The following is a 19,461-nucleotide window of genomic DNA, read 5'->3' as shown; positions in this document are numbered from 1 at the left end:
GTGGCAAAGCATTGTTGGGACGTTTTATATTGTTTCCCTTTTCCCACATGCTGTTCCAGCTCTCAGTCTGAATAAGTCTAAAATTTAGCCATAATTAAAAAAATGGATCAAGCACTGGACACCAATTCAGCACTGCTAAGATTCAAGTTGGTAGACTTCAAATTACAACTCTTGCCCACAGGATGGTGCAAGAGGAGAGTAATTCAAACCAAACTTTAGCAAGACTGACTGGAAAGCAGGACACTAGCAAATTTTGCTGCAGTGACTTTCAAAGTGTTGCAATTGTGGTAATCGGGCTCCCTCTAGTGGTACATAAAAGAATCACAATTTGGGGGGTAAACAGGATAAAATACAAAACGCATGAAAATAACTTTTTTTTTTGTCAGCAAAAGGCAAGAAAACGAGGGCAGCGTGAGGCAAATGATTGACACCTCATAGATCACGACTTCTGTCTCAATACACCTCCTCGAAAAAAATGGACAGTTTTAATAAAAATCTGGGTGGGGTGGGGGATTTAGAGTACAATGTTTCCTCGTCCTTTACTAAGCCATGCACAATGTTTCAGTTGCTTGCAATAATATAAATACACCTTATGAACTATGACAGAACACCTAGACCTACTACGTTACTGTATGTAGGCCGTAGTTATACTGTAATTATAGACTGAGTATTTGTGTGTAAAAGTTTTGCTGTACTGTAATTATCAGCAAATTAGTATTTATTTTAGTTCATTTTTAGAATTGGCACTTTGGTACATTAAATTTGTATTTTGTTTTTGTTTGTTTTGTTTTAGGTTGTTGTTTTTTTTCTAATTTTATTTAAGAGTTGTTTAGCATATAGACACTCAAATTTTCTATTTGTATAATGAACACATATATACCAGGGGTTTTCAACTGGTTTTGTCCAAGGGACCATCATTATAATCAAGAAGCAACTCAGGGACCACTGCTTCGGCGGAATATTTTTATTATTTTGCACTGAACGAGGATAGACCTATACAGGCAATTTATTTTCAACTGTATGTCTATTTTGGGAATCTCAGCTACATTTGACATCATTTGAATGGGTAAATGAATTTACAAAATTAGCTGGAAAACTAATCAAGTCTAAATAATGAATCAACTTTATTTTTAAAACCGTTACATTTATTTCCAATTTCGCAGCCCACCTGCACTATCCCCCACGGACCACTAGAAGGCCGCGGACCACCGGTTGATAACCTCTGATACATACGAAAGAAAGTGACGTTTCTTGTACGTGATGACGTCACCTGATGTCACGCAGGAGGCGGAACTAGCCCGTTCGGCTGCCTGTCACTTCTGCCGCAGTCGGAAAGACGTCCCGACGCCAAATTACAATATTTTCCCATATTTTACGAGGATAATCTACTATGTAATGAAAAGCAGAATGTAAGTAATTACCACACAGCACTTATTTGCACTTAAATAATATCTTAGTCGATGTGATGTCGCTTTTCCTGTGTTGTTGCTTTCGTGTTTACATCTTTGAAAAAGGAGCTTGTTCGCACATTTCAGTCGTTTTGTATTGTTGACATGTTCCCTGTCGAGTTGTGTTGTTTATGCATGTCATTTGCGTAATTAACCTCGGAAAATGGAAGGTCAAACATGCATGAAAACGGATTTGGTGATGAGTCCCTGGCAGGAAATGACTCAATTCTGTAGTTGCAGTTTGTGCCTGCCTGCATTGTGTCAGCCAGGTCGCAGTCTTTAGCTCCATTACGTAACTTAGGAAACACTATTTTATCCTCCTGGGATACTATTGTTTGTTTTTCTCTTGTTGTTTCTGTGCATGAGTGTGCGAGCGTGCGTGCGAGGTGGCAATGATGATTTTTTTTACATCCTTGGAATGATGTGAAATGCAACACGTTTCTCTGCCAGTTTTGATCATTCAGTGGGTTTCACCGTGAAGGTCATTGAGGTGAACATGAACCAAAATGCTGTTGTGCTTGTTTATAGTTTGAATTTTTACAATTTTGACAATATCTCTCGGGAGATCATGAAAAGTTGACACCCACCGCAATCGAACGGTAAATTATGAGGCGGATGTGCTAACCAACGATGATAGGAGGAACATGTCGAATCAAAATTCAAAAATGTGATTTGACTTTCGAAAAACACTTATCACATTTTTGGGCTATTTTCTGACATGTTAGGGATCATACAGTAATTGAATCATAAGTTATGTATGTCAATTTTTAATGAGGGCCTATGTTTTAAAGGCATGGAAAGTAAAACATTTTTTAATCAATCATTTAGTTTTTTAGTTTAAAACCGTCATAGGTTAGGGCCTAACCCTAGTTTGAAAGCCTAGTTTGAAACCTTAACCTTAGTTTGAATCCCTAGTTTGAAATTCTAACCCTAGTTTGAAACTCTAACCCTAGTTTGAACCCCTAACCCTACCTTTAAACCCTAGTTTGAAACCCTAATCCTAGTTTGAAACCCTAACCCTAGTTTGAAACCCTAACCCAAATTTGCAACCCTGGCTTGAAACCCTAACTCTTTTTTATACATGAGAGTAAAACAATATATATATGGTATCAGGAATTAATATAATACATCTGTTAGCTGAGGGACTGTGACACAGAAACAGAACGATGATACTGGATCTCTCAGGGTCCGGTCTAATGAATCATTAATGAGTGTCGAGGGGGATGGGGGTGGATTGAAAAATGAGAAATCAAAGCTGTGTGTGCATGCGTGCTGGCGCATCACCCAAAATGTGGAAAAAAATAACCTGCAGGTGTTCCTGTAACTGTATTCTGATAATATAATCCATCCATCCATCCATCCATCCAATCTAATCTAATCTAATCTAATCTAATAGATCAATTTATGACGTGATGTCGTTTTTGCCGAAGTGAAAGAGTTAAAAGGCCGGGCCGGCCGCTGGCGTGTCAGAGGAAGACGAGAGGTTCTGAGACCGCAGCTCCGTCTTTGCCTCCCGAGGCTCTCGGCAACGTGACTTTGTTTACATCCACGGTTGGCGAGAGGAGGCATCCTCGGCGACGTGCCCGAGATGGAAGCTGTCATGCGACACTGATTCACGCTGATCATGACCCCATGTTGGCATCCGGACATTTTGTTTGGACATTTTAAGGAAAGTGCATCATCATGGTGGTTGCTAGCAGCTGCCGGGACAGTGACTGCATGCATTTGGATTGATAAATGCTAATCGGGTTTTATCGGACATCGGCACCGGAAAAATTCCTCCTTTCGTTTTTAGAAAAAACTCAATGGGCAAAAATAGAACACATTTATTACATAGCTTCACGTCACGTAGCAGACCGAGGCTTCCAACATACAAAGAGCCGCGGACTTGAGCAAATATGTGTCAGCAAACAATGAAATAAATATATCCCTGGGAACGAGATAGCTCTACGCATACAGAGTAGGACGGGTTCCTTTTCCAGAGGCGTGACTCGGCGTGATGGTTGGAGCTCGGCGATGGTCATTATCATGTGAAAGGCTTACAGCTGCTCTGTCTGTCCAAAGACATTATTCATGCTCGAGTCTAATGAGCTCGCAGATGGCACACACAGTGCGCTAAGTATTAGCTTCAACTAACGTGAGGGAGGGGGGGGGGGGGACACTTTTTGCAGGGGGAACTTTTCACTTTTGTCAACATGTAAGCTGTCATGAATTCTAAAGCTTGCCTTGTGTTTTCTCATCAGATCGTGACCCCCCCGTACCACCCTGCTCTTCAGTTGCCCCTTTCACCTCCCGGGGAAAAAAAAAAAAAAGATCTCTTCAATATTGTAAGATACTGCCACATTTATTTCATCTTTCTTTAAAGAAAAAAGAAAATCATATTAATGAAAATGTGAGGTAATTCGTAAAGCAACAAGTGCATTTTTCAAGTAAGAAGTAGCAGATTTAGGAGAAGATGAAGCTGACTTCACCTTGCTCATTTTGCCAAAGACAACCCAGTAAAAAAAAATCTCATTACCATGTTTGGTGAACTGGACGCGCTCCAAGCACACTGACACACACACACACAGAAACACACACACACACACACACACACTTCTACACGTGAGTCACAAAGCAGTTTCAAAAAGGAAAGCATGTTAGAGGCGAACTTCATGACCGCTAAATAAAAGAGAAACATTGTAGAGGACGCCCCACAAGCCGCAGTAAGTGCTGCATGTTTTCAATGTTTCCATGACCCCCCGGAAATGTGCATGCTCTCGACTTTAAATAGGCTAAATATAATATAGATATAATATAACATGTACTGTATATAATAGTATTATATTATATATACTATATGTGTTATATTATTAATAATATAATATAATATAACATAACATAATATAATATAACATAACATAATATAATATAACATAACATAATATATTATAACATAACATAATATAATATAATATAACATAACATAATATATTATAACATAAGATAACATAACATAACATAATATCATACCATATCATATCATATAGAAAAATAGGTGTAAATGTGAACAAATGCACATCTATCTATATTTGCTAATGTTTGGCGGCCAGTTAGTTGGGATGGGCTCCAGCTCACCCTGGACTCTGAACAGGGATAAGTCGTAGAAAATGAAAGAGTGTGTCCCAGATTTTCCATTGACCGTAAATCCTGAGCGCATGTGCCTCCAAAAGGTATACACACACTTGAAGCAAGGATTTGAAGCGCCCTTGTATGGCCACTTTTTGCTCCCCCCCCTCAGCACTGAATGAATGATTGAAACCATGTACTTTAAACACAGTCATCTATTTAATTTTTATATCCACTGTCTTACCAGCTAAAATGTATCAAATTGTACGTCTTTTCCGGTCCACTGGCCTTAATAGATGTTGTGAGTCAAACTGGAACGAGAGTTCTGCGTGGACCAGTTATCAGGAAGTAGGCCATCAGCGATTAACCTAGAAGCACACTTGACATAAATCCTTCTCAACCTAAGGAATTTTTTCTTTCAAACATTAAATACACGGTCCTGTACATTTTCTGTAAAATGCAAAAAAAAAAAAATTTGTTCACATCATGACTTGTGTTTGTCGATGTAATGAATGTTTGGGTTGGAGCAGCATGTAATATAAATATTAGCGCGTGCTGCCTGAAGAATATTTTGTGTGCTTTAGATACTGCACACATTATTCATCTTGAATACTGTTTGCGCTTTACGGCCTGAAGAAATTTAAAAGTTGAAAATTAAATTTGGATAGTACTGTAGTGTGGTTTGTGTTTTAGTCTCTTTTTTTTTTTTTTTTATCTTCACTTAGCTTCCACTTGAGCTTGAGCTGACTTGGACTGTGTGGACAAAACTCTTTTTCTGTATCGCAGTTTCACAAGCTCTTCCTTTTTTGTTTACCAACTCCTTTTGTGGTCTGACGTGTTCCTCTTTTTTTGTCTGCAAGCAGAGTCGGGGCTGTGAGAATGGAGCTGAGATTTGAAATGTTCCCAGAAACACAACAAAATATTTCCGCCTAACTGGTACATTACGTTTCATTGTAAACTGCACTGTTCTTTTTTTGTCATGTAGAAAGATCATCTTCCCTACGAAATTGTGACTCCTGACTGGGTAGGCGAGCAAATCACATGGGAGTGTGTGACGGCTCAGACTTAAGACTTCGGGCCTCCTGCCATCAGCGCCTCCTCCCGAACCAACATGTCAGGGGGCAGAGAGCGCGCCGGCCGGGCCCAGAGGCCGTGGTCAGTCTACCGGGCAAACACGTTCCAGTTGTCCAGTGAGATGATCGGCTTGGCGCTAGCAGGTAAGCGAGATGGAGATTACGTTCATTGTTGAACAATATGTCATATAAAGAAGACATTAAGTTCATTGACAACGCAGGATGGCGTCAAAGCACTAGTTACGACTGAATTAAATTCCTAAACTCACTTTAAAGTACAATAATTGACAGTGAGATGCCACCAGATGGCGCCAAAGCATTACCATTGTTTGTCCATATTTGACTTATCTGCAGCTGCATTCATGTGAGGTCCTACATTGTGTTCCAGGAAATAGTCAAGACCCAGATGAACCTGTGCTGGAGTTCAGTATCGGTGAGTCCAAAAAATTTGTCTCGATTCGTTTGCCGGGGTAATTGTTGACTGCGCGTGTTATCCGGCAGCTTGCGCAGAACTCCTGAATCCTGCTTTGGATCGTAAACCCAACGCTTTCGTAGCGGTGAGCTGCACAACACCTCCACAGGCTTTCTGGACCAAACACGCCCAGACGGAAGTCATAGAGGTGATACTCGTACATTGCACAGAGCGACTCGCCGAGGCATGTTTTCGAGGTACTGAATAATATTGTCAACAGGGTACGAGCAACCCCATCTTCCTCAGCAGCATCGCCTTCTTCCAGGATTCCAACATCAACCATCAGACGCAGGTCAAACTGGCCGTCTACGACGTGAAGGATCGTACCCAGGGCACGGTGTGACATCCGCGCTCGCAGTCGTCCCGGTTACTCGCACGAGGAACTCAAATTATTTTCTTTTTGCCTCCGTTAAGATGTACATGCTGGGCTCGGCACTTTTCCCCGTGAAGGAGTTGTTGCAGGACAAAGACCACAGACTAGAGATGGAGCTCAGGTAACACGTGTGAAGTATTCTTCCGAGCCGCTCGCGTTCTGGCTACATCGATTTCGACGCACAGGTCGGCGGAGAACAAGCGTGTGGGGAATATCACAGTGGCCGCGTGGAAGATGGAAGAGAGATCGGATCAGAGACTTGCCGTCAGTCGCCTTCCAGATGGGATCAACGGCCGGGTAGGATGCAGAAAGACACCAGAAGTCACTTACGAAGTGTATCGTCGAGCCACTTCCTTCATAGTTCCCTGTAGAGACCATCGGTGTCAAACTCAAGGCCTGGGGGCCACATACGGCCCGCCACGTCATTTTATGTTTGCTTCCGAAGACAAATTGTGCATCAACTTCATCTGTCAATACTAAAGTTACACATTTTCTTCACTTTAAAAAAAATACAGATATTGCTAGCAATTTTTGTTACCTTTTATCTTTTAAAAATATTTGAACAGTTTTTACTAGTCTCCAGTTTCAAACTTATTCATCAGTTTGTTGACGGTCATAATGGCCCTTCGAAGGAAACTATGACTACGATGCGGGCGGCGACAAAAACGAGTTTGACACCCAAGCTGTAGACCATAGGTGTCAAACTCAAGGCCCGGGGGCCCAGATACGGCCCGCCACATCATTTTATGTGACAAATTCCACTTTAAAAAAAACAAAAAACAATATTGCTTGCAATTTTTACTACCATTTGTCTTTTTAAAATATTGGAACAGTTTTTACTACTCTCTGATTTCAACGCTAGTATGACTATAATGCGGGCCGTGACAAAAATGACTTTGTCACCCCTGCTGTAGACGGTGCTGCCGGTGGACGAGAGCCTCGCAGAGGCGATGGGAGTTCGAATCAAGTACGCCTCACTATGCAGAGACAGCCTCTTGCGTGCAGGTATGACGAGGTCCTTCGGTAGAAATGTCACCATTTTCCATTTCACACACGATCGATGTCTGCAGCACATATTATCCAGGAGTGTATCGATTTCTCCTACGAGTGTCAGGAAGGCTCTAAAAATAACACATTATAATGTTTCATCTCCTCAGTATTCGGCGGCACCATGTCCAGAATGTACCGCCTCCCAACAACGGACGGCAACCACCTGAGGGTGCTGGAACAGATGGCCGAGAGCATCCTCTCCGTGAACGTCCCCAAGCAGTTTGTCAAATTACTACTGGAGGAGGACGCGGCCCGGTACCACACGCTTGAAGATTGCTTTGTATTGGAAGGCGACGTTATATTTGAATATTTTCCCACGGCAGTGTCGTCGAGCTGCAGGAGCTGGGAGAGTTGTCGCCTTGCTGGGAGAACCTCCGACGACAAATCGTCTCACACTACCAAACGGCCACGGCCTCGTATCAAGAAACGCTGACTGACCTCGGAAACTACAGAGGTTGGAATATTATTCGCTGCTGTATATTGCACAAAAAGAGAAGCAGAACAGCTTTCAAATCCGTGAGCAAAATTAGCACGCTCAGGAGACGCCAATCTTATCTCTGAAAAAAGTCATCGGCATTATTGACTGAGAAAATTGGGATTAAGGATCGGCGTTACGGTTCTTATCTTGGCCTCGTGCCCGATCCCCACCGCAAAATTGATTGGCAATCCATCAGATGATTATTTTTTTGCTTAATGTACGATGAGACTGTAGCCGCTATCTCTATCTCGCTCCCCCCCCCCCCCCCCGCCAGGCCCGTCATTCAAAGCCAGCAGCCGCAAAGCCGACAAGAAGATGGAGTTCATGCCTACCAATTTGCACATTCAGAGGATGAGGGTGCAGGATGATCTGGGCTTCGGTCAGAACCGCATACAGGACTCGCTCGCTATCTTGGTCATGTCGGACTCACGTTTCGTTTCCTTCTAGAAGACACTTACGATATCGTCACCGTCGGGGCGCCGGCTGCACACTGCCAAGGGTTTAAAAACGGCGGCTTGAGGAAACTCACCCAAAAATTTGAGGAGGCGAAAAAACAGTAAGTTCACAAACTGTTTGCGAAAAAGATCACAAAATCATATTTTCCTTTCAATTCACTCAGTTTATCATTTGGCTCCAGTCAGTTTACTTTGTGAATTATTGCGTTATTTCTGCATTTTTCTTTTCCCCAAGCTTCCCTTTTAATAGTTTTGTTTTTGTGACTTTTGTGGTCAGCGCATATGAGGAGCTTTGGTGAGTTGCTTTGCTTCTTTTCGTTTTGTTTGTGTTTGTGCACCAAGCAGTCATCACGCCGCATTCACACACGACCCAACAGCCAATCACGTGCTCACGTTCACACCTCTAGGCAATTTAGAGCTAAACTTTTGTGCTATGTTTGGGGAATTTAAAAAATGGTCCAAATGTCAAAATTGAGCTGATTTGAAGTGTGTTTGGATTGATGTGCATGTCATCTGATGTGCCTGCTATGGAAATACTTACTGTGCGTAATAAGCATTTTTAGAATCATTTATTATTAATAATATAAGATATATTTTTGTGTGTGACTCTAGTTTACCAGGGGTGTCCAATCGTTTTACTCTGAGGGCCACATACAAGAAAAGCGAAAAATACACTTCAGCTTGAATTCATTAAACATGCAAAAAAAAATAGCCCATCAAGCAATTTTATACATTCGAAATATATTAAAGTTGTTTTGAAAAACTGCTTTCTGTTAAAGGTGAAAAGGCAACATTTTTCTTTTTTTTTTTTAGTCTCGCTTTTTTGTTGCAGGCTGCATTAAATATTATTTTGAGTATCTGGCCAAAAAAATGGAAGGTGGACTAAAATGGCCCCCGAGCCATATTTTGGACACCCCTGCCATATCCCAATAAGTAAACCGTAGAGAATCTAAGCCATTGGGTCCGAAACAAGTTTCTAAAACGGGATGTTTGCTCTCTGCAGCAGCGCCCTGTCCAGCTCGCAGTCTATCGTCTTCATTCCTCAGGATGTGCTTCGAGCCAAAGAGATCATCGCCCACGTCAACACCCTGAAAACGCAAGTCAACTATTACGCCGAGAGACTTTCCAGAGCCGCCAAGGAACGCTCGGTTAGCGCGCTGGAAAGGACGCTCGCCACGCTGGCCGATAAGGTACTCGACCAGCGTGTCCAAACGATCGCCACGTGACCATCACATGACCTGGCGTGATATTTCCCCGCTCAGACTCGACAGCTGGTGACGGTTTGCGACTGTAAGCTGCTCGCCTCGGCCATTCAGGCGCTGAATGCAGCTCGGCCCGAGTACGTCGCCTCCAAATCGTCTCCCTCCGCCGAGTCGGAACAAGTCGTCCTCCGCAACGACCAGGACACGCTACTCGCCAAGTGGAGCGGTAACAGCGGTCGATCGTCGCTGCACGTCGACTGGCATGAGGAGGAGTGGGTGCGTGACACACATACTCACATTTTTTGCATTTGGCAATTGCGTTTACGGAACTGCCTCTTCGCCGTCAGGAGAAAGTGTGGATAAACGTGGACAAATCGCTAGAGTGCATCATCCAGCGCGTGGACAAGCTGCTCCGAAAAGAAAACCCCGACGACGCCGTTCGAGCGAGAGCCCACTCGGACTTGCAGGGCGCCGGCGTTAAGAAAGGTAACTCGAAGTTAAGTCTGCCACCAAAATATTGATTAAGATGCCTGGAAACTTGACTCAAATAGTTTAATAAAAATTGCGCAATGACAAAATCTCTGGCGTGCAAAGGTGATGGGAAAAGACGCGCTTTCTGGATCAACCCGGGAAATTCAGAGTGTCCATCATCATCTTCATCATTGCCTCCATCATCATCCTCTTTGCCTGGCTTCTCATCCGTATGCCCTGTGAACTTTGACCCCAAAACCTGTAGGTTTATCAATCCATCCGTTTCTATATTTCCCTCACCTCCAAGTTTTGGAATCTGTCACTCTTGAAAAATCATCCAAAATCATTTTCTCTAGAGCAACGGTTCTCAAATAGGTCCTCATTCATTTTTCTGCGCATTCCTGTGACTTACAGCGCTCGCCAATCGCGCATCCCTTCCTCTCGACGGAAGCCCCAACGTTGAGGAGGCGTACCCAGGTAAGATCGGTTTTCTTTTCAACCATGTCTGTGAATCTGACTCAATTTGCGATTCCAGGAGAATGGAGCGAGGCGCTGTACCCGCTCCTCACCACGCTCACCGACTGCGTGGCCATGATGAGCGAGCAGGCCAAAAAGTCCATGGTCTTCCTCCTGATGCAAGACGTCGCCCCCACCGTCGCCATGAACGTCTCGCTGCAGTACCGCCGCGACGTCGTTTTCTGCCAGGCGGTCGGTCCGTCGTGACTGCGACATGTCGCGCGGTCGCACGACGTGTTGACGTGTATCTTCGTGTGCGTGTTGCAGCTTACCGCTCTGGTGTGCGGCTTCATTATCAAACTGAGGAACTGTCTACGTGATGACGGATTCCTTCGGCAGCTTTACACCATCGGCTTGCTGGCTCAGTTTGAGTCACTGCTCAGCACCTACGGTACAATCGGCGGTACATTTTTCCAAGATGATCAGAAAATGTATTTTTAAGTTCTGCGTGCGTTTCTTTAGGGGAAGAGCTGGCCATGCTGGAGGACATGAGCGTCGGCGTCATGGATCTGCGAAACGTTACCTTTAAGGTGTGTGCATCCCTCAGGATGTTCTCGCCGCATATCTCGCCTGACAAATTTTACCGTGATGTTTGAAGGTCACCCAGGCGACGGGCAGCTCAGCCCCGGATATGCTGCCCATCATCACGGGTAACCGCGACGGTTTCAATGTCCGGATCCCTCTGCCGGCAACCATGTTTGACGCGTTGCCACGGGAAATCCAGAGCGGCATGCTACTGAGGGTCCAGCCGCTGCACTTCAACGTTGGCATCAACGAGCAGCAGACACTGGCAGAGAAGTGAGTGAGGAGTACAAAATAGTACAAAGAATACAAAAATGCTGGAACGGATTGATGACATATCAATTGAAGTCAATGGCAAAATCGATTTGACATATGAATAGCGCTACTAGGTGACCCAATAAATTTGAACTCTGAAATGAAGGTAGCACTAGTGATGCTTAGCTGACTTTGCATGTTTCAGGTTTGGAGACACGTCCCTTCAGGAGTTCATCAACATGGAGAGTTTGACGAGGCTCATTTCTTACTACGAACAGTTTAAAGAAGTCCTGCCCGAGGACTGTAAGCGTTCGGCAATACATCGAAAGAAACGTCACGCCTTCCGTCGCCAATAAAATGTCTTTTCCCGACGCGCAGGCCTGCCGAGGTCTCGTTCTCAGACCTGCCTTCCGGAGCTGCTCAGGTTTTTGGGGAAGAACGTGGAGGCCCGGAAAAACAAGAACGTGGACATCCTCTGGCAGGCGGCTGAGGTGAACTTCTTCTTAAGCCTTCATTTTTAGCTAGCAGACTTTCTAGCTCATTGGTCCGTCTTCTCGGCTCATCTCAGATATGTCGACGGCTTAATGGGGTTCGTTTCACAAGCTGCAAAAGCGCCAAGGACCGCACGGCCATGTCGGTCACCTTGGAGCAATGCCTGATCCTGCAGCACGAGCACGGCATGGCGCCACAGGTCTTCACTCAGGCGCTCGACTGTATGCGCAGGTGAGACACACACAGTTAAAAAAAAGAAAAAAATAAAATTTATGGGTGGATTTTCACAGTATTTTATTGCACCAAATGCAAAAAGCAGAATTGCGTTCCAGCTGGTCTAGTAGTCGGCAGTTCTGTTTAGCTCGCACCCCTTTTTCCACTCCACACTCCCTCATCAGTCACCAAGCATGAAAAAAAAAAAAAAGTCTACTCGGAGAATCTTAGCAACAGTCCAATATATTGACATTTACTAATATTCATCTTTCTGAATTGTCTCCTGTTTTCTCTCTCTTTCTCTTCTTTTCCCGCTTCCTTCTTCCTATGACTATCATGCGACTCATTTATTTTTTTCGAGAACCTTCATGGGCCTTTTCATTGCGTCACCTCTCCACTGTGTGTTTATTTTGCCCTCCTCTCCTCCCGTCGATTTGTTGCTCCTCCCGTGCCGCTTCTTTGGTCACCCCCCCGCCCCCTTTTTCATGATTCATGTCTCCTTGCCCTTCCTGCCCCCGCCGCACCTCAGCGTTGGGACGAGGGAGGGTGTGATCCAGAAGAACCTGAGTGGTTTACTGCCGGTGCGTGACTACCGCTTGGACATCAGCCTCCTGTACTCGCTGCCCCTGCTGGCCCTCACTCCCAACCTCCTGGTGGCTTGGATCTTCCTCAGCGTGACTTTTATCTTGGCAAGACTCCGCTGCTGCTGAGTGCCTGAGAATCCCTTGTTCAGTAACGCCCAGCCCAATTATTTTGGTGTGATTGCAATAGCCACCACTAGGGGGTGTGGTTCTGGAGCAGTTCCATTGTCCTTCGCTAACTCTGCTGCATGTACAACCGATGCCTCATTCCCGGAAACATTATCTTGTTCCGATCTGATCTATCTTAACTCATTCACTGTCAGGCCAATTCAAATGAATCGTTGACGTCTATGGCCGTCAATGGGAGCGAACGGGTTCATATTATGCAGCAGTTATTTCATGTCAGACTCTGGTCACCCTGCTGTGTGCCCACTACGGTTTAGAAAAGCACTTTGGATGATTAACAGCATACAGAAAATGAAGTCAAGTGACCTTAATGGTTTGTGTATTACATATTTGAAAGCTTCTGCCCGAAACTGGCAATCAACCAATAGATGAGTTTGTACAAATATGACATTTAAGGCATTGAAATAGATACTTGTCCCTGTCTTCATGCACATTTGCACATTATAAAGGTTCTGATTGATGCCAGAGGAGGCAAGAATGTGTTTCGTGAAAATACATGCACTAGTTTTGGTTGCTGTGTAGACGATTGAATGAAGGATTATTTTATTTTGTGGCGCAACTCAACGCTGTTGCTTTTGCTGCCTTTCGAGCGAGACGCAAGTTCCAGGTTGCGACAATGTAGCTTGCCCAAGCGCTGGGCAAAATGGGTAAAAATAGCCGAACAATCAAAAATACTGTTACTCCGATTAATAGTGATGTTGTAGTTGTCCTTGTAAAAGTTCAACTAGGCTCAATGAGTGTCAATTTTGGCAGTTCTTGCTCTGATGGGTTGCCTGGAAACCGGCACTGCTCATTCTTGTTTGTTTTTTTTCCTTTTTAATTTGACACATGACTAATATGTAAAAGGCAATGAAAATAATTTGTAGTCAGGTTCCTCCCCAAAAGTTAGCACCTTGCTTTTGACATTTGTATTTGTTGGAAATGTCCAAATGAAGTATATGTATTTATTTTTATTTTATGTCTGCTCACATGTTCTGAACTACCTCCAAGAAACCCTTTGAGTATTTCTGGAAAATCAAAGAAAATTAAGTGAAACCATTTGTGCGTGATCCATAATCATCACGCGTGCTTCCTCTCAGATTATTTCAAAAGACTCATAAATACAAAATATATCGTTTATTTTTATTGTCTTGACATTGTTGATTAGAAAGTGCTGTTGTACAGAAAATGTATTTCAAAGCTGTTAGATAAGAAAGTATGGATATTTAAGATCTACTATAGCTGGAACATGACGCTTCTGCAATAAAGCTGTATTCACTATTGCTCAATTATAGGCCCATTTTGTGTTTTTATTTGCCATAGCTGATAGATTTATGTCCCATTCATGTTTACAACCGCTTTCCTATTGTGTAGTTGTAAAAACCTTTCATCCCAACTTCAGTTTTGTGACTCATGATCTGTTTCTTGTCTCATCAGCGAGGGCTGCAGACGTGAGAACACTGTGAAGAACGTGGGCTCCAGAAAGTACGCCTTCAACTGTCTGCAACTCAAAGCCTTCCCGAGACACTACCGACCGCCCGACGGCACCTACGGGAAGGTGGAAACCTAACACTGCCTTCACGTTAAAAAAAAAATCCAATGATGGACAGTGCCTTTGCCATAAAAAGCCTTCATGGTTATGGACTGTGGTTGCTATTTTTTTTTCACGGGTGCACACACCAAATGTATATGATTACACTGGTGTGTTTGTTTTGTCATCAAATAATGTGTGACTCTTGGTCAGATGCAAAAACTGCTTCAGCTAAATGACATGCGTTCACCAGTCACAAAGATTGGTGGTAATATTTATATTTGGTCGTATGTGTTATTTTACATTTCACTAATATCAAATTATTGGAAGAAGGGTGAAATGTGTTTTATTTTTTGCTCACATTCTAGCTAAGTTTTTATGTAAAGGTATCTTAAATGCAATTAGAGCTCTCAAAAAAAGTCACTTTGTGTATTGTGATTTAGAGTCAATTTCATGTTACATGTCTTTAAAGATGTGTTTTTTTCCACAATTTTCAATTCAGTTGTAAATAAACGATCTCTGACATTGTAAGGTCAAAATATTACTTGTACTTGACTTTATATTACTTTTTTGGTCTTATTTTTTGGAAGCTTGTTACCATGGGTATTGACGACAGAGCTAAAATCGTAAACCAAACCTAATTTTGAAAAGAACGAAGCGTGATGTGACAGTTTTATCTGCAATACATTTCATGGCCACACGAGGGCGCGCTTGCATGATGCCGGTCAATTCGTTAACTTCAAATCGACTCCAACCTTATGAATGCAAGAAGAATTCTGCAAACATGTACAATTTATCCACAATTTTACAAATTTCGACTAATAATAAATATTTTTCAACATAAATGAGTCGCCCCTCTTTGGAAAAGAAAGTTTTTATTTTACAGTGAACACAAGAACAATTTCCAAATATTTCGACCATGACTGAATCCACCCGGAGGGTTATTCCAAAAAGTAGGTTCATCGAAAACTCTGAGAAAGTGAAGCCTAAATCTCGGGGTCACGGCGTTTCTGTTGTTTTACGGTGTTCTGCAATTATTGCCAAATGAAAGATTTCCGCACCAGCGGTCTAAATTATTGCATTTTAGCTGCTGTTAATTTTGTTTCACTCCTGTGGGATTGCAACGAAATAAAAAAATATATAATTCAGTACCACCAGCAAATGTAATACGGAAGAGGATTAGGGCCAGTGAAGAAGAAAAAAACGAGGGGTGACAGGATTCTGACTTTTTTTCTCAGAATTCTGACTTTAAAGTCAGAAATTCCCTAAACTCAGAATTCTGACTTTATTCTCAGAATTCTGACTTTAAAGCCATTGTATGACGTCATTAAAACCTCCAATTCAAGGAGTGTGGAGAAGCGAATCGATTTTCTTCTCCAATCAGTGCTCCATTGAGCATGGCTTTTTTTTTGTGTGTGGACTGGCGGTGCACGCGCTTAACCGGCGGATAACCTTCTCACAAGTTGACAGCTATTATTAATATTTTGGAACAAGTTTTCCATCTCAGGGTAAGTCAACCCCGTGTTCACGATTAGACTCTGTTTGCGGAATCCTCTACCTGGAATTAGTTGAATCCTCGTGAACAATTTCTGGAGACTTAAAAAAAAGCTTTGCTCGTCTTTACTTGCTATTGAGTCAATATTCCGTGAATTTTTACGAAAAATGTGATTCTTTTTTGTGCACTTGACAAATGTTTGTAATTTAATTTTATCATTTTAATCGTATGTGATGGAAATATTGATTTTGAAAGAAAACAAGGTTTTCCAACAAATCTTAAGGGTTGTGCTAATTTTTAAACTGCCAATTGATTGTTGGTGTGTTTTTTTTTCTTTCAATTATTTGAAAAGTTTGGCTGATTGAAAAAATTAATCAAAACAGAACAGCATTAACTTGGGACAATATTTATAACTTTTTTTTATTCGTTGGATTTGAACAGATATTGCGTAACACCGGCATATTCGTATCGGTCTTTTTTAAATTCTGATGTTTATGTTAGATGAATTGAAAGGGATGGCAAAGCGTGTTTAGTTTGATGAGTCTCGTCATACCAAACGAATTAAGTGTGACGGTGCCAATGAGGTGTTAAAGTCACATGCAAACCTGAACAAATTGTGTGATAACATTCACATCAGTATAAAGGAGCGGCTGAGGGGCCTCACCAGCAGATACCACAGACGTCCGGCCAACATGACTGCCTCTTTACCCACCTACCAACTCCTCTGCCTCATCCCCGTCTTGGTCGTCCTTCTCCTTGCCTTTGGAAAATTTTTGTCCCGCCGGCACGGCAGTTCCCCGGTGGAAGGTCACGGCTTTGGCGTGCTGATAACCGGCTGCGATAGCGGCTTTGGATACGAACTGGCTCAACGCTTGGACCACAAGGGTTTTGTGGTCTTTGCCGGCTGTTTGTTTCCACAGGGGTTGGGTGCCCAGAACCTGGCCAGAGAGAGCTCGGGTAATCTGAAAATCCTCAAACTGGATGTCACCAATGATGAGGATGTGGAGCAGGCAAAGAGGATCGTGAAGGAGAACCTGCCGGAGAAAGGTGAGATGATTCATGATGGGCATCGTAATGTTGTGAATTTGGAAAGGGAGTGCATCAAGGAGCTGTTCTGAGACCACAGTTGATGATGATCATTTTGACCGAAAGCTCCTGCTTTCTGCTCGTCCTCAGGCTTGTGGGCGGTGGTGAATAACGCCGGCATCTCGGACTGGGCTGAGATCGAGTGGAGCACAATTGAAGACTTCCGCCACATGGTGGATATCAACCTCTTTGGCGCCATCAGGATGACCGTGGCCTTCCTGCCTTTGGTGCGTGCATCAAAAGGTAAGAGATCAAAGCGATCTTTCCCTTGTCACGCCACCGACTGTCATTTATTTTCGTTCCTGTCCACCGCAGGTCGGATGATCTTTGTGTCGAGCATCTTCTCGTTCTTTAACTGCCTGAACATGGGGAGCTACAGCGTATCCAAACGGGGACTGGAAGCCTTTGCTGACTGCTTGCGGGTGGAAATGGCCAGCTTTGGAGTGAAGGTACTTTTGATGAAACCCAAACACAACCAAATCATATGATGTTGAGGCAAAAAATAAAATATGCGAAAGGCAGCAGACTTCCTCAAAGGCTCGTTTCTGTTGGCGTATCAAACTCGTGTAAAACCAGCATGAAATAATAGTTTCTATTTCCCTTCATAGTGCTTTTGTGGTAATCGTGGAATAGGATAAGCGATTTTTGTTAAACTTCGGGGTGATTGCATTTCCAGCTGATTTTATTACCCAACAGTTGCGTTTAAAAAAAATCAGCTTGTGGTTTGTCCTCACTCCTCGGGAAATATTCGAATAAGTCAGCGCAAGAAGCTAAGCACTTTGAGATTTTCTTAAAATGTAAAGTGCAATATAAATATAATTTATTATTGAGAAATCCCTGGTGGAACCTTGAAGTTTGTATCCTCTCTCAGGTTAGCATCATTCAACCGGGTAACTTCGGCCAAGCTACCAACATTGTGAAGATGAAGACCCAAAACGATATTTGGAACAAGTTGGATGATGAGCGCAAGCAAATCTTCAACCGCGACTACATTGAGCTGGCCATCAATTACTTTATATCCACATGCAAGATGGGCTTCACCAGCCCAGACAAGGTCGTCGCCGCCATGTTGGACGCCCTGACGGCCCCCCGCCCAAAACCTCGATACATGATCGTCTCAGCCATGGATCGGGTCTTCTTCCAACTCCTTCCTTTTCTCCCGAGTGCTCTCACTGACTCTGTGTTTTCTCTCAGCTCCATGTATACGAAAAGAAAAGAAATGCTGTATGTGAAGTAGGGAAAGACTTTTTTTTTCCTTCATTTTTTTATTTAATGGGATGAAAATGACAAAATCTAACTGACTGATGAGTCTTAACTCTAAAGAACAATGGCCATGAAGGGTCTATATTTCATTTCTATTAGTCTGTCACAGTTTTGAGCGAAGGCTCGACTGTATTAGCTTTGGTTCTCTTGAACAAACTGCTCGGGGCATTCTTGAGAATCGTGCTTGTTTGTATGCTAGCTTATGTATTCTATAAAAAAAATACATTGGGATTTTTTTCTTGGGTCTAGGGGGTCACTAATAAATTGCTCTTGTACTATGGGCCAGGATTTTGTGTGTGAAAATTGTAAAGCTCTTTGTTCAGTAGATTTATTACAAGAAGGTGTTGTCCTGAAATCAGTTTGACATGCTGTCCTTGTGATGCTGCTAATAAAATTGGTGGAACGAGTTTGAGCCTTGTTGAGATTCACGCTGGAAAAAAGTGAAATCATAAGTAACATATAATTTCTTAAAATTCAACCTAAATTTGCTATGTTAAGTTATTTTGACTTGAAATAAAACTGTCAAGCAAGATCATTCTGCTTGTTTCAAGATACTTATTTGATCTTATAGTCTTGTCAATGAGTATTGAAAGTTAGTTTCAAGTACTAAGAGGATTAAAACAAACACTTTCAACATTTTAAGATGACTGTCCAACAACAAAAGAACCTGAAGTGTTTTCAGTTTAAAAAATACTCATTTCAAGACTGCTGTAGATATGAGCCTAATATTATTTTCTCATTTTTCTAAATCTTGTCAAATAAAACTTTCTGATTCTGATAGCAGATAATTTGGCTTTTTTTTTTTCTTCTCAGTTTAACATATCTTTTTCTTAAAATTTCCAGTGAATTTTTGCAGTGCACTTTTTATTCTTTTGATAGAGACATGACACTCAGATGTTCCCTTCCAAATTAAGTTCATCCCAAACATTTCTTTATAATAATATAGTCTAGACACGTCATTTTGCACCAAAATTCACCCGTTTTAATCCATCTCACGGGGCGGCCATTTTGCCACTTGATGTTGAAAATGACATCACAGTTGTCAGGGCTCATTTTCAGTTGACAACAAAATGGCCGCCCCCTGAGATGGATGAAAACAGATGGATTATTTAATTCATATTCCACAAACAAAAACATTTGTCAGAAGACTATTTTGACAAGTTAGGCTGCACAGAACATATTATCAAGAAACGTCTGAGTCTGACTGCCCTT

General features: G+C 42.6%; 2 protein-coding genes across 15 annotated transcripts; both read left to right on the top strand.

Moving 5' to 3' along the window:
- Positions 1-1,263: 1,263 nt before the first annotated feature.
- LOC119131993 (inositol polyphosphate-4-phosphatase type I A-like) lies at positions 1,264-14,946 on the top strand. Of its 14 annotated transcripts, none has more exons than XM_037266866.1 (27): positions 1,264-1,409; positions 3,692-3,775; positions 5,546-5,773; positions 6,018-6,062; positions 6,131-6,249; positions 6,322-6,438; positions 6,516-6,595; positions 6,660-6,771; positions 7,389-7,479; positions 7,632-7,779; positions 7,848-7,978; positions 8,277-8,381; positions 8,453-8,558; positions 8,735-8,752; positions 9,461-9,647; positions 9,720-9,935; positions 10,007-10,145; positions 10,254-10,391; positions 10,545-10,607; positions 10,666-10,838; positions 10,914-11,037; positions 11,109-11,176; positions 11,245-11,444; positions 11,629-11,726; positions 11,802-11,914; positions 11,992-12,146; positions 12,658-14,163. In XM_037266866.1, exons 3-27 carry the CDS (start codon positions 5,668-5,670, stop codon positions 12,836-12,838), a joined length of 3,033 nt encoding a protein of 1,010 aa, XP_037122761.1. In that variant the 5' UTR covers positions 1,264-1,409; positions 3,692-3,775; positions 5,546-5,667; the 3' UTR covers positions 12,839-14,163. The 14 variants fall into 14 exon arrangements, with proteins under 14 accessions (XP_037122761.1, XP_037122751.1, XP_037122714.1 ...); XM_037266856.1 differs by having other exon boundaries at positions 8,450-8,558; positions 9,464-9,647; XM_037266819.1 differs by having other exon boundaries at positions 8,450-8,558.
- Positions 14,947-16,537: 1,591 nt separating this feature from the next.
- zgc:113142 (uncharacterized protein LOC503524 homolog) lies at positions 16,538-18,605 on the top strand. The gene is made up of 4 exons (XM_037267801.1): positions 16,538-16,947; positions 17,077-17,229; positions 17,302-17,435; positions 17,858-18,605. The coding sequence occupies exons 1-4, from the start codon at positions 16,593-16,595 to the stop codon at positions 18,221-18,223; spliced, it is 1,008 nt and encodes a 335-aa protein (XP_037123696.1). The 5' UTR covers positions 16,538-16,592; the 3' UTR covers positions 18,224-18,605.
- Positions 18,606-19,461: the final 856 nt, after the last annotated feature.

The sequence above is a fragment of the Syngnathus acus genome, chromosome 2 (genome assembly GCF_901709675.1).
Source record: "Syngnathus acus chromosome 2, fSynAcu1.2, whole genome shotgun sequence".
In the NCBI taxonomy this organism is placed as follows: Eukaryota; Metazoa; Chordata; class Actinopteri; order Syngnathiformes; family Syngnathidae; genus Syngnathus; species Syngnathus acus.
Note: the sequence above shows the minus strand (reverse complement) of the source record. Positions and strands in the feature narration are given on the sequence as shown.